General features: G+C 48.0%; 1 protein-coding gene across 10 annotated transcripts in view; it reads right to left on the bottom strand.

Moving 5' to 3' along the window:
- Positions 1-15,022, bottom strand: part of TDRD12 (tudor domain containing 12) — a 167,917-nt gene that overhangs the window by 33,599 nt on the left and 119,296 nt on the right. For all 10 annotated transcript variants that reach the window (XR_012226999.1, XM_073560834.1, XM_073560838.1 and 7 more), the window contains 6 exons: positions 11,421-11,560; positions 10,971-11,191; positions 10,791-10,890; positions 4,103-4,287; positions 3,637-3,838; positions 3,355-3,447 (listed from right to left, as the gene is read on the bottom strand). Coding sequence is in view for 9 of the 10 variants with exons in the window: in XM_073560834.1 (XP_073416935.1) it covers positions 3,355-3,447; positions 3,637-3,838; positions 4,103-4,287; positions 10,791-10,890; positions 10,971-11,191; positions 11,421-11,560 (941 nt within the window). In the remaining variant the exon portion in view is untranslated. The remainder of the gene's footprint in view (positions 1-3,354; positions 3,448-3,636; positions 3,839-4,102; positions 4,288-10,790; positions 10,891-10,970; positions 11,192-11,420; positions 11,561-15,022) is intronic.

The raw sequence follows: 15,022 nt of genomic DNA, 5'->3' as shown, positions 1-15,022 counted from the left end.
CTGGGAGCAGACACTCTTGCCTTTCTGAGTCCAGTATAAATCCTAGGAAGGTCTGTTTCTTTAGGGGTTGTAATTTTGATTTTTTGAAATTGACTATCCACCCTAACTCTTGCAAGGTGTTGATCACCTGAGTCAACTGTGCTGTACAGTGGTCCTCTGAACTGCCCACTATAAGAAAATCGTCCAGGTATGGTATTATGACCGTATCGTGAATCCGGAGAAAGGCTGTCACTTCCGCTATGACCTTGGTGAAGACCCTCGGGGCTATGGATATGCCAAACGGAAGAGCCCTGAACTGAAAGTGCCTTAGTGTGCCCTGAATATAAAGCGCTACCCTCAGGTATTTCTGGTAATCTGGATGGATAGGGATGTGATAATACGCATCCTTTAAATCGACTACAGCCATGAAGCAATCTTGATGTAGCAGCTTCACTGCCGTAGTTACTGATTCCATCTTGAAGGTCGGGTTCCTTATCCATCTTTTAGGATGCTCAGAATCCAGGTATTGGAGGAGATCTTTTCCCAGGCCTGGAAAATGAGTGCCAATCTCCCTCCTACTGGAATACTGGCGTCATTGTGGTGACTTTTTTGAGGTGGAGGTGCCTCCACCAAACATAAACCCTGATTCTTTCTTCCTTTTATCCTCCCATCTTCTTCTGTCAGCGGGAGGACGCCCTCTATTGAATCTCCCCCTCCGAAAGGGCTGTCTCCTCTGATCCATAGGGAATCTGGGGAAGCCTTTTTTCTTATCGCCTGCTTTCTCCAGAATATCGTCCAAGTTCTTGCCGAACAGGAATCGACCATCGCAGGGGAGAGAGCACAATTTGGCCTTGGACTGAAGGTCACCCGGACAGCCCTTAAGCCATAACGCGCGTCTAGCAGCATTTGATAGTGACGCTGCTCTGGCTGTCAATCGCATAGAGTCCGCCGAGGTATCTGCCAAAAAAGCCGCTGCCCCGTGCAAGAGATACATGTCTGATAAGATCTTCTCTCTTGGGACCCTTGACGACAGCTTCTCTTCTAACTGCTGCAGCCAGATCATGAGGGAGCGTGCCCGTGCAGGTGCCCACTATCGCCGGCTTTAGACCTCCTGCTGTCGCTTCCCATGCGTGCCTCAAATATGAGTCCGCTTTTTTGTCCAGCGGGTCTCTAAGAACCCCTGCGTCTTCCAAGGGCAGGGCCGACCTTTTGGAAGACCTGGACACCGCTGCATCTATTTTTGGGACTTTGTCCCATACCTCCGTATCCTTGTATTCAAAGGGGTATCGTCTCTTAGAGGCGGATGGAAGGGCCCCCGATTTTTCAGGCTTTTTCCACTCTTTCTCAATAAGCGCCTGGATTTTCGTGTTTACTGGAAAGGTTAGTTTTTTCCTCTCCTGAAGCCCCCCAAACATGACATCCTCTAGGGTTTTAGCCGCCCTTTCTTCCTGTAGGCCCATTGTGGTTCTAATGGCCTTTAGGAGGGCATCGGTATCTTCTACAGGGAAACATGGCTTACCCCCTGTGTCACTATCTGAGGAGTCTGAGGAGGATGATTTTTCCGCCTGAGATGATACTGACGCGGAATCTGAGGGGGAACTAGGGAAATCCTTCCTGCTTTTTTTCCCTTTTTTCAATAAGGACTTAATTGAGCCTTCCATTTCTGACCTGAGGGCAGATATTAGATTGGCTACGAAACTAGGCGCTTCCTCCGCCATAGTCCGCTGAATGCACGAAGCACAGAGATTTTTTTGCCAGTCTCTTGCTAGGGAGATTTACATATAGCACAATCCCTATTGTTCTTCTTGCTTCTCGCTTTTCTGGGCCTTTCCTACAGGGTGAAGCATACAATAGAAAACCCCTATTAATATACTGCTAACATTCACGAAGATCACTCACCACCCGTAATCAAGGGTACCGGACTTGGAGGCTGCGTCGGAGCACCTGACCCGCGCTCTTTGGACCTTGAGGAGTGCCCCGACCTGTGGCTGGGGCGACTGCTGCTTGAATGGCTTCCATGCTTTCTGCCAGAGGGCTGTGAGGGAGGCAGGGACGCTGAACGTTCCTGCTCGGACTCAATTTTGCACCGCCGATCTACAGCTGTCTTCCTCCTTTTAAATTGCATGCCTCCGCCTGGTGAGCGTCTTCCTCCCCTCCCCCCTGCGACCGCCGGCCCAGCGCTTCAGAAAGCCGGCGTCGCACCCGGCGCCATTACACCGTCGCCTTCTGCTGACGTCAGCCGGCGCACCCAGCATTCCAAGCGCCGCTGACGTCAGCGGCCGGAAGACACCAGCGTCTCTCCCCTACCACGGGGATCGAGATGCGGCGTGCGCGAGGGGAGGGCGGCGCGGTGGGGGCTTCCCGGAGCCACCGGGATCCCATCCACGCCCGCACGAACCCGGAGCCCCAGGGACCCCGGGGACTGCGCTTCCAGGACCCGACGGCCGGCGCTACAGGTATGCTACCTGTTCTTCCCGCGCCGGGACGGGCCTGAGTCTTTATCTTTCTCTTCGCCCATGACAGGCACCGCCACAGTGGGATTCCTTCCAGGACAGGAACCCAACTGAAGCGGGGGAGAGGTGCCACCCCTTATGTCTCAGTAGGTTCCTGTCCTGGCGGTGCGGATCCCTCTCTCAGGTGGTGCTGTCATGGGTGAAGGGAAAAATCGGCATTTTCTCCCCATCCCGCATCCCCAGAAAGGAAGGTCTCTCCCCGTGTGTGTAAAGGGACAGACCTGCCAGACTAGAGGATCTGAGTAACGAGACGCTGCTGGGCACCAACTTCTTGAACTGGTCATCTGAGACGAATCACACCTGGTTGATGGTTTTATTTTTTTTTTTTTTTTTTTTCTTCTTCAGAAAGCTGCAGAGCGAGAGTATAAGGGTATATATGCACACAGAGTTTTTTTGGATCTGCAGATTTTGTAGTAAAGTCCTGCGGTTTATCTGCGTATTTGCCCTGCGGTTTTACACCTCATAATGGATGAGGTGTGAAACCGCAGCGGTTCTGCACAAAAGAATTGACGTGCTGCGGATTTTAAACCGCAGCAAAACCGCGCGGAAAAATCCGCATGTGCACTGCATTTTTTCTTTTTTTACATAGGAATTAAAGGTACTGTACAACGCAGCAAAATCTGCTGCGGACCCGCAGAGCCAAAACCGCTGCGGATCCGCAGCAGAATCCGCAGCGTGTGCACATACCCTAATATGCAAGGCTGATTCATGTTGCCTGTGGTTTGGGCAGCATGGATTTCCGGAGAGAGGTTCCTTTTAATTTACATTTGTCCAATCTGCTGGTACTTATCAGTACATATCTGAACTGCTACGGTCATGCCACAAAGAACTGAATAAATAAACCCAGTTCTGTAATCCTCACCATAGGATCCAGCCAGTATATTCCTCCAAGATGAAGAACGACTTTGGCTCTGTGCTGTTTTCCTCTGATACTCCTGGCAATAATTCTTGTCACCTAAGAAAAAGCAAAGATGTAACTGTTCACACCTGGTTCCAAGGATGCAAAAGTAAATAAGCGGAAAACTGTGGGAACATCAAGCGCTCTACATGGCGGCACTAACGCTATAAATTCTGGCGTCCAATGTGTTTGGACCAATTATTGTAAAATTATATCACGTGCATAGTAAAAAGTTTCACAACTCACTTTCGGGTCCCACTTGTCCTCACTGTCAATAGGTTTCAACCTACACACAATAAATTCTCTGAATTGTGGCGGGAGAGACTGAAATGCAGGTGGCAGCAGGAACAAAGTGTGAACAGGGATCTCGTCGGTTTTCCCATCATCTATGTACTGCACGTGCGCAAAGGAGACGCTGTCCATGGTTTTTGTAGATAGGACTTGAACCCTGTTGTAAAGGAAAAAAAAGTGAAAAATAACAGTCTGCCATTAATATTGAGGCAGCACCTCTCCTGGTGTAATGAACCACTCATGCTATATTGTCCCAGTGTCTCCCACAGTGACTAATCCACAGTGTCTCCACGGTTAGAGCTGTACAATACCAAGTCATATGCTTCCACACACTTTTTGGGCTTTTCTTCCTTTTACGATCTTTGCATTTGTGTGCATCTCTGCTGGATTAATGTGGCGAGTATCTGAGTCCGTGAAATACCTGTGATAATCCAAGCCATCACTTATAGCATACAAGTAGTTGCGCTCCACCTTCTGCGCCGGTACTTTATTCACTGATGACTGATAATATTCATTGAGTTCTGCCGCGAATTTAGAAAACGGGTCGTTCTTCGTTACTACACGGCCGAGAAATCGAGTTGCATCCGCAATAAAGAGAGGAACGACCTGTGCAAAAAATGAAAAAAACACCTAAGACATAGTTTAGCAGCCATGTCCCCGAAGGTAAAATACGCGCATATACAAGAAAAACAAACAAACACGTGTATTACTTACCACTTAATGTGATTTTTCGCAACCCATGACAGCACCACGGGAGAGAGGGGATCCACCCTTCAAGAACAGGAAACCTTCAAGATAAAAAGGGCAGCTCCGCTCTACGCATCAGTTGCTTTACAGAGCATGAGAGGAACTCCGCGGATTAGTGTACACGCAAAATAATACATCAATATAAACATTTAATTCTGATTACCAACTCCCAAGGGAGTGTTTAACTACAAAGATTCATCGAACAAAAGAAGTGATCAAAATAGGGAGGGAATATAAGGGTGCCGTCATGGGTTACGAAAAAACACATTACAAGGTAATACCCGTGTTTTTCAGTCACCCATGACGGCACCACAAGAGAATTACAGAGACTGATATTCTTAGGGAGGGACCACAGCCGGCAGCACCCTTCTCCCAAATGTGAGGTCAAAGAAGGCAGGCAGGTCCAACCTATATAGTGTTTGAAGAAGGTGGACGGAGAAGACCATGTGGCCGCCTTACAAATCTGGTCGATGGAGGCATCTGTTCTTTCTGCCCAGGACGTCGCCACAGCTTGCGTGGAATGGGCCTTCAGACCTTCAGGAATGGACCTACCTGCACTGACTTAGGCTATCTTAATGTCCTCTCTAAGGATGGTTTCACACTAGCGTTTTTTAGCGCTGCGCTTCGTGCACGTCCATGCGCATGCGTCCTGCTTCCCTATCTTTAACAAGGGCGCGCATGGTCTAGAGTATGCACGCGTTCGTATGCGTTTTCGTGAGCATGCGTTTTATTGTAGTGTGCGCCTAGGCGCACCGGATGCAACCTGTTGCATTTTTGGTCCGTCCGACCTGTCTCAAAAAACGCATGCGCACTCTTGCGCTCGGAATGTGCAAAAAAATAACATTACAGTCTATGGGAACGCAGGCGTGCGCATGGACATGCGCAAGCCTACGTTTAAAATTGCATGCGTTTTAAGAGTTAACATGGCTAGAAACTGGTTAAAGCGCATGCGCATAAAAAAGCAAACGCATACAAAACGCATGAAGTGTTTTTTGTATGCGAGTCTATTGCGCACGAAGTGCAGCGCTAAAAAACGCTAGTGTGAAAGTAGCATAACACACCTTGTTCTAGTTTGTTTAGATACTCTAAGGCCCTTCCTTGATCCCTGAAAGGATACAAACAGGGCCCTCTGCTTTCCTCAGGGTTCTGTCACTGCTAGATAACGCAGGAGGCACCTCCTTGCATCTAAAATATGCAGTCTTTCCTCCTTCTGGTTAGTTGGGTTAGGACAGAAGGATGGCAACACTATCTCTTGAGCTCTATGAAATTTTGCAACCACCTTAGGGAGAGGTAAGCTGGGTCTATCCTCAAGACTATCCTATCATCCATGACCTGTGTATAAGGAGGGTCCGCTGACAAAGCCTGCAAATTGCTTACCCTACGGGCTGGCATGAGAGCTATCCAGTAGGGCTGTTTTTAATGAGATCACCTTTTCTGAGACCGAAGCTTATGGTTCGAAAGGGCTTGCTGCCAATGCTGACAACACCAAATTAAGATCCCATGGAGGGGGGCTAGGATATGGAACTGAGCTAAATCTACCACAGGCCCTAATAAACCTGGCCACCCATCTATTGATTGCCAGATCAAAATTGTATAAGGCCCCCAAGGCTGAAACTTGTACCTTAAGGGTAAAAAGTGAGGCCAAGCTCCAGTCCCTTCTGAAGAAACTCCAGTATAGAAACTAATGGAATTTCCCCTTGTCACACTGCCCTCGCAAAGAATAGGAATTTCCTCCAGGTCCTCCCATATATTCTGGTGGTCACTGTCTTTCTGCTACTAAGCAGGGTGGATATTAACTGAGCCGAGAATCACTTCTATAAAAGCCACCTCTCAAAGTCCAAGCTGTTAAATGCAGCCCGGACATCTGAGGATGGAGAAAAGGCCCCTGGGATAATAGATCCTGGTCTTCTGGAAGGACCCACGGATCCGATACTGACATCGCCCTCAGGCAGTAAAACCAAGGCCTCCTTGGCCAAAATTGAGCTATCAGGATCACTGTGGCCCAGTCTTCCCTGATCTTCCTCAAAACTGACGGGATGAGGCATATCGGTGGAAAGGCACAGTGCAGACCCGGTGCCCATTCTATCATGAAAGCATCTACCATATAAGGCCTGTCTGCTGGATTCAAGGAGCAGAACTTTAGGACTTTCTTTTTGTCCTTTGAGGCAAAGAGGGGACGTCCCCACTGATTGAATACAGAGTCCTTCAGGGACCATTCTCTCTGTTTCAGCCGATTGCAGCTTAGGAAGTCTGCTCTTATGTTTTCTGCTCCTCTAATATGCAGGGCCGATAATGAGATGTCTTTCTGCCAGTAGAAATATCTGTCTCGCTACTTCCATTAGAGGATGGGAATGATTACCCCCCTGGTGGTTTATATAAGCTACTGTACAGTGGCGTAACTACAAAGTTATGGGCCCCGGTGCTAACTTTCAAATGCCGCCCCCACCCCTAATGCCAAAATATACACACATCTCCGCACAGCTCGTACACGCGGCACTCACCTCGTACACACTACTCCGCTCCGTACACACACGGCTCAGCTCCGTACACCTCGTACACACACGGCTCAGCTCCGTACACCTCGTACACACACGGCTGCACTCCGTACACCTCGCTCGCACACACACACGGCTCCGCTCACCTCGTACACACACGGCTTCGCTCCGTACACCTCGTACACACACGACTCCGCTCCGTGCACCTCGTACACATAGGGCTGCGCTCCAAATACACTCGGCTCCTCTCACCTCGTACACACACTGCTCCGCTCCGTACACACACGGCTCAGCTCCGTACACCTCGTACACACACGGCTCCACTCCATACACCTCGCGCGCACACACACACACGGCTCCGCTCACCTCGTACACACACGGCTTCGCTCCGTACACCTCGTACACACACGACTCCGCTCCGTGCACCTCGTACACACAGGGCTGCGCTCCAAATACACTCGGCTCCTCTCACCTCGTACACACACGGCTCCGCTCCGTACACCTCGTACACACACTGCTCCGCTCCGTACACCTCGTACACACACGGCTGCGCTTACCTCGTACACCCACGGCTCCGCTTACCTCGTACACACACGGCTGCGCTCTGCACACCTCGTACACACACGGTTCCCCTCCGTACACATAGTGCACACAAGGCTGCGTTCCATACACTTCGTACACACGGCTCCTCTCAATACACTTCGTACACACACGGCTCCCCACTCCTCATACACACGACTCTGCTACATCCAACCGGTAAACCCCTCACCCCACACATAAACTTACCCTCATCCAGCAGTGCACCATGACAACCAGTCCAGCACAGCAGAGTCCTGCATACTCTGAGGGCTGTGCGCAAAGGACCTGTGATGAGGTCACAGGAGGGAAGGAGTCAGGGGGTCACATGATCAGGGGCCTTGGACAGATATCTAACCATCTGAGGGACCGAATAACTGTCTCTGGGAGAGTTAACTTCATTTCTACGCGACTCTGCAAAAGCTAGTTCATTTTCTAGAACACACCTCTGACGATCTCTTGTATGGAATTGGGCCCATTTGACTGCCGGCATACAGGCAGTTAAAGACCCCAACAGTGACATTGCTCTTCTGAGGGTTATTCTTGGATCTGCCATTGATAAGATCAGATCTTTGATTCTCTTTTCTTTTTCCTCTGGGAGGTGACATTCCTGTCTCACTGAGCCTATTTTCAAGCCTACAAAGATTTGTACTGTCACTGGCTCCAATCTGGACTTTCGTAGGTTTAGATGCCACCCCAGAGTCTCTAAAGAGTCCCTGACGACTATCCTGACCAGTCCAGATCGTCCAGATATGTTATCACAAAAATTGTCCTTCTCCCGTAGATGAGCAGTCACTTCTGAGATCAGTTTTGTAAATATCCAGGGGCCTATTGCTAGCCCGAAGGGGAGAGCTCTGTACTGGAAGTGCCTTAACTTGTGATCGTATCTGCACCACCACCCTGAGGAATTTCCCATCTTGCTCGCGGATGGGAACATGATAATAGGCGTCCTTGAGGTCCAGGACCGCCATGTAACAATATGGGAAGAGAACCTTCACCACCGTCCTTACTGACTCCATCTTGAATGAAGTGCTGCGGAATATGTTGGCGCTATAACTAAAAAAATTATTATTATTAGGTAACTATCAATAATTTGTTTAGGGCCTTCAAGTTTATAATGGTTCTCCATGACCCATCTGTTTTTTTTAAATCAGAAATAGGGGGTAATAGAACCCCTTTTTTCTTTCCCCTAGGGGAATATCTTCCAGTACGTGTTTTTCTATTAATGACATCTTGTTCTCCAGTACCAGCTGTTTTTGCTGAGAAGGCTGCACCGTGGCCTCTATATATCTCTGTGGTGGAGCGTGGAACTTAAATTTTAGGCCCAATCTAGGAGCGTGGAACTTTAATTTTAGGCCCAATCTAACAATCTGCAGGATCCACGCACTGGAAAAAATTCCTTACCAGGTCGGGAAGGAGCAAGAGATCCTCACTCTCACCTGGGAAAGAAAGTCATTGGGATGTTATCTTGGTCTCCCGGGCAGGTTTCCCGAAGTAGAAACCTTTTCCCCCTCTAGACTGCTTGTCTGGTTTATCCCTGTCTCTGCATGACTGTCTTTTGGACCTGCGAACCCTCCGAAAGGATAGAAAGGAGGGCTTAGGAAACCCTTTCTTATTTTCTTATCTCCCGCTTTCTCTAGGATCTCATCGACAGCTGGTCCAAACAAGAATTTTCCTTAGCAAGGGAGAGAACAGAGTTTGACTTTGGCCTGCATGTACCCTGGCCAGCACTTTAGCCAGACCGCTCGACAACCTGCATTGGTCAGTTCCGCTGATCTGGCAGCCAATTTTGCAGAGTCCGCCGAAGCATCTGCCAGAAATGCTGCTGTTGCTTTAATGGTGGGAACAGCAGCTAGCATGGTCTCTCTTGGGACTCGCTGTTCCAGCTGGTCCTTGAGGTTGTCTAGCCAGACTTTTAAAGATCTAGCCATGCATGTGGCTGCAATAGCTGGTCTTACGGCTCCCGAGGATTCCCAAGCTGCTCTAAGGAAACTGTTTTCCTGTCCAGTGGTTCTTTTAACAATCCCAGATCTTTAAACGGGAGAGAAAACTTCCTCGAGACCTTAGATATTGCCACATCCAACTCCAGGGCTTTATCCCAGGAGGATGCTTCCTCATCAAATGGATATTTCCTTTTAATAAGACCCTGTGATTTTCCATCTGGCTTTTCCCATTCTCTTTTAATGAGGCCCTGCAATTGTTCATTCAGGGGAAAGGTTATGTGTTTCTTTTTTTGTAGGCCCCCCAAACTTAAGGTCCTAAGCTGACATTTTAGTTTTTTCATCCACTAGCCCCATTGTGGACTGTACTGCTTCTATCAATTTATCAGTTCCCTCAACTGGAAAACTCTATCTGATCTGAGTCTCCTAGTTCGGACACCGTAGTCTCGTCTGGAGTTGTAAAGGATGGACTGGACCTCTTTTTCCCCATACTGCCACAATCTGCTAGGGGCTACAGCTTGCTAACCGACTTACGAACTTCAGATCGGATTAAGGACCTTAGACTGGCCGAAAAATTAGGGGATTCTTCCGATATTTTTCGCTCTATACAGTCCTGACGTAATCTCTTTGTCCAGGTCGTCCCAAATTGCTGTCCACAAAGGGGGCATTCCCTATTCTTCAATTTAGTCCTACTTTTCCTAGGGACCCCCCTACTCTCCATCCTGCCAACAACAGAGAGAGAGAGCAGAAGAAAAACAAAAAAGACATTAGCGTACTGTACTTTATCGTAGACCACTCCCCACTCCGACGCTTTATATGGGTACCGGATCTGGAGGTAGAATGATGTCAGTAAGGTCTTCCCTGGAGACTATGGACTCCTCCTTCCTGGTACCGTGATGGTCTGCCCATGTGCTTCCCGAGTGACCCCCACTGCTGCTGTGACGCGGCTGCTGGGAATCTTATTTCCTTCCGTCATGAGGGCATGATGGGCATATTTTGTCTTGCTTCAGAGGCAATTCCTATTTTCCCTCGTCTGCAAAAACCCGATCGCCTGAGGCCCAGGCATCCTCTTCCAGTTTTTCCACCTAGCCACCGATGTGATCCCGGGTTGCAGTGGCATGGCAGAAAGTCTCCCAACGATCGCTCAGGGAGAGATACCCTCTCTCTCATGGTGCCATCATTTGTGACTGAAAAAATGTAATATATGCACACAGTAATATATATATATATATATATATATATATATATATATATATATATATATATACACACATATATATACACACACACATACACACATATATTCACATAGATATGACTTATGATTTAACAGTGATCAGTTGCAACCTACTGTTATATACTGATTGATCTCGGGGATGGCGGCTACTCCACTATGAAGGTCCAGTAAAAGGTTAATATGATGCAGATGCGGGCAAGCGTACTCATCTTGGCTGGGTGAGGAAATGATGAAAGACGTTATACAGAAGAAAGCAATGATCGGATCAGGAATATGGAGATCACACACACTTACTTGCAATATCCCAAGATTTTCAGATGGGGACAGAGCTTCTGGTCTCGCTTCTTGATTTCCTGAGCATGCGACAATCCCTGAGCGAGGGCTACGAGTTCAGGTGGGACTTTGGCTTGCGCTTGCTGGAAGCTTTGCAGTAAATCGATGGCGTAGCTTGCATGTTTCTCTGTCATCAGTAAAACGGATTTGGCTCTCAAATAGTCGTCATCATCCATCGAAATCTGGATTTGGACATAAGCGTCATGTCACCTGGGATGCGAGTACGGCTGGTTGGGATCCCAAGCTTCATGTGAAACGGATGTGTTACAGGTTGGGGCATTAATGTCCCAATAAGGAATTAGTCCCATATTTCCTTATTGCTTACACGGGCACAATGGCCGTGCCTTGTACTACGCTACTGCATGCAGACGGGAAGTTGTGCATCTTGTAAACATTTAAGTTGTGCTTTACCTGATCAATTTTGCACTGGATGTAATCCAGCAAAGAGAACAGGCGAAGACTTAATACTCCGACATTTTCAGGAAAACTGTAATGAATGATGCACGTGGCATCTGTGATCTCCAGGAGGGGAGCAAAGTCATCTGTGACCACTGCAACAGAAACCAGACCAGATTCTCTCATTATTCAAGAGCAAATGCAGCCTAATATAACCTTCAGATCGCCGGAAACTGAAAAATCTAAAAAAATACTGCGGCACGCGTAGAGACAATTTATATTTTACTTTAAGTTCTGCCTAGTCCTATATATATTTATGGCCACACAGATATTTTACCTAGGCAAGTCCATTAGTGTTCTCACACAGTGCAATACAGCTTTCATGGTCCCAACAGTGCCCTCTAACACAGTATAATGTCCCACCCCACACACACAGTATGATGCCCTGACAGTACATTCCCCACACATACACATTATTTTGTCCCCAAAGTACATTCCCCCCCACACACACACACACACTATGATGTCCCTAAAGTACATTCCCCCCCCACACACACACTATGATGTCCCCAAAGTACATTCCCCCCCTCCACACACACACTATGATGTCCCCAAAGTACATTCTCCCCACAGATTATGATGTCCACACTGTACATTCCTCCCCCACACAGAATGATGTCCTCACTGTACATTACTCCCACACACAGAATGATGTTCTCACTGTACATTCCACACACACACACACACACACACACACACACAATGATGTCCCCAAAGTACATTCCCCCCCCTCCACACACACACTATGTCCCCAAAGTACATTCTCCCCACAGTATGATGTCCTCACTGTACATTACTCCCACACACAGAATGATGTTCTCACTGTACATTCCCCCCTCACACACACTATGATGTCCCCAAAGTACATTCCCCCCCCCTTCACACACACACTATGTCCCCAAAGTACATTCTCCCCACAGATTATGATGTCCAAACTGTACATTCCTCCCCCACAGAATGATGTCCTCACTGTACATTCCTCGCCCACACAGAACAATGTCCTCACTGTACATTCCTCCCCCACACAGTATGATGTCCTCACTGTACATTACTCCCACAAACAGTATGATGTCCTCACTGTACATTCCTCCCCCACACAGAATGATGTCCTCACTGTACACTCCTCCCCCACACACAGAATGATGTCCTCACTGTACATTACTCCCACACACAGAATGATGTCCTCACTGTACATTACTCCCACACACACAGTATGAGGTCCTCACTGTACATTACTCCCACAAACAGTATGATGTCCTCACTGTACATTCCTCCCCCACACAGAATGATGTCCTCACTGTACACTCCTCCCCCACACACAGAATGATGTCCTCACTGTACATTACTCCCACACACAGAATGATGTCCTCACTGTACATTACTCCCACACACACAGTATGAGGTCCTCACTGTACATTACTCCCCCCACACAGAACGATGTCCTCACTGTACATTCCTCCCCCACACAGAACGATGTCCTCATTGTACACTCCTCCCCCACACAGAATGATGTCCTCACTGTACATTACTCCCACACACACAGTATGAGGTCCTCACTGTACATTCCTCCCCCACACAGAATGATGTCCTCACAGTACACTCCTCCCCCACACAGAATGATGTCCTCACTGTACATTACTCCCACACACACAGTATGATGTCCTCACTGTACATTCCTCCCCCACACAGAATGATGTCCTCACTGTACATTCCTCCCCCACACACAGAATGATGTCCTCACTGTACATTCCTCCCCCACACAGAATGATGTCCTCACTGTACATTACTCCCACACACAGTATGATGTCCTCACTGTACATTACTCCCACACACACAGTATGATGTCCTCACAGTACATTACTCCCACACACACAGTATGATGTCCTCACTGTACATTCCTCCCCCACACAGAATGATGTCCTCACTGTACATTACTCCCCCACACAGTATGATGTCCTCACTGTACATTCCTCCCCCACACACAGAATGATGTCCTCACTGTACATTACTCCCACACACAGTATGATGTTCTTACTGTATATTCCTCCCCCACACAGAATGATGTCCTCACTGTACATTACTCCCACACACAGTATGATGTCCTCACTGTACATTACTCCCACACACACAGTATGATGTCCTCACAGTACATTACTCCCACACACACAGTATGATGTCCTCACAGTACATTACTCCCACACACACAGTATGATGTCCTCACTGTACATTCCTCCCCCACACAGAATGATGTCCTCACTGTACATTACTCCCCCACACAGTATGATGTCCTCACTGTACATTACTCCCCCACACACAGAATGATGTCCTCACTGTACATTACTCCCACACACAGTATGATGTTCTTACTGTATATTCCTCCCCCACACAGAATGATGTCCTCACTGTACATTACTCCCACACACAGTATGATGTCCTCACTGTACATTACTCCCACACACAGTATGATGTCCTCACTGTACATTACTCCCACACACACAGTATGATGTCCTCACAGTACATTACTCCCACACACACAGTATGATGTCCTCACTGTACATTCCTCCCCCACACAGAATGATGTCCTCACTGTACATTACTCCCCCACACAGTATGATGTCCTCACTGTACATTACTCCCCCACACAGTATGATGTCCACACTGTACATTCCTCCCCCACAGAATGATGTCCTCACTGTACATTACTCCCACACACAGAATGATGTCCTCACTGTACATTACTCCCACACACAGTATGATATCCTCACTGTACATTCCTCCCCCACACAGTATGATGTCCTCACTGTACATTCCTCCCCCACACAGAACGATGTCCTCACTGTACATTACTCCCCCACACAGTATGATGTCCTCACTGTACATTCCTCCCCCACACAGTATGATGTCCTCACTGTACATTCCTTGCCCACACAGAACAATGTCCTCACTGTACATTCCTCCCCCACACAGTATGATGTCCTCACTGTACATTACTCCCACAAACAGTATGATGTCCTCACTGTACATTCCTCCCCCACACAGAATGATGTCCTCACTGTACACTCCTCCCCCACACACAGAATGATGTCCTCACTGTAAACTACTCCCACACACAGTATGATGTCCTCACTGTACATTCCTCCCACACACAGTATGATGTCCTCACTGTACATTCCTCCCCCACACAGTATGATATCCTCACTGTACATTCCTCCCCCACACAGAATGATGTCCTCACTGTACATTACTCCCACACACAGTATGATGTCCTCACTGTACATTCCTCCCACACACAGAATGATATCCTCACTGTACATTCCTCCCCCACACAGAATGATGTCCTCACTGTACATTACTCCCACACAGTATGATGTCCTCACTGTACATTACTCCCACACACAGTATGATGTCCTCACTGTACATTACTCCCACACAGTATGATGTCCTCACTGTACATTACTCCCACACACACAGTATGATGTCCTCACTGTACATTACTCCCACACACACAGTATGATGTCCTAAATGTACATTACTCCCACACACACAGTATGATGTCC

This window comes from Dendrobates tinctorius, unplaced genomic scaffold (assembly GCF_039654945.1).
Source record: "Dendrobates tinctorius isolate UK_male_01 unplaced genomic scaffold, ASM3965494v1 ptg000307l, whole genome shotgun sequence".
Taxonomy (NCBI): Eukaryota; Metazoa; Chordata; class Amphibia; order Anura; family Dendrobatidae; genus Dendrobates; species Dendrobates tinctorius.
Note: the sequence above shows the minus strand (reverse complement) of the source record. Positions and strands in the feature narration are given on the sequence as shown.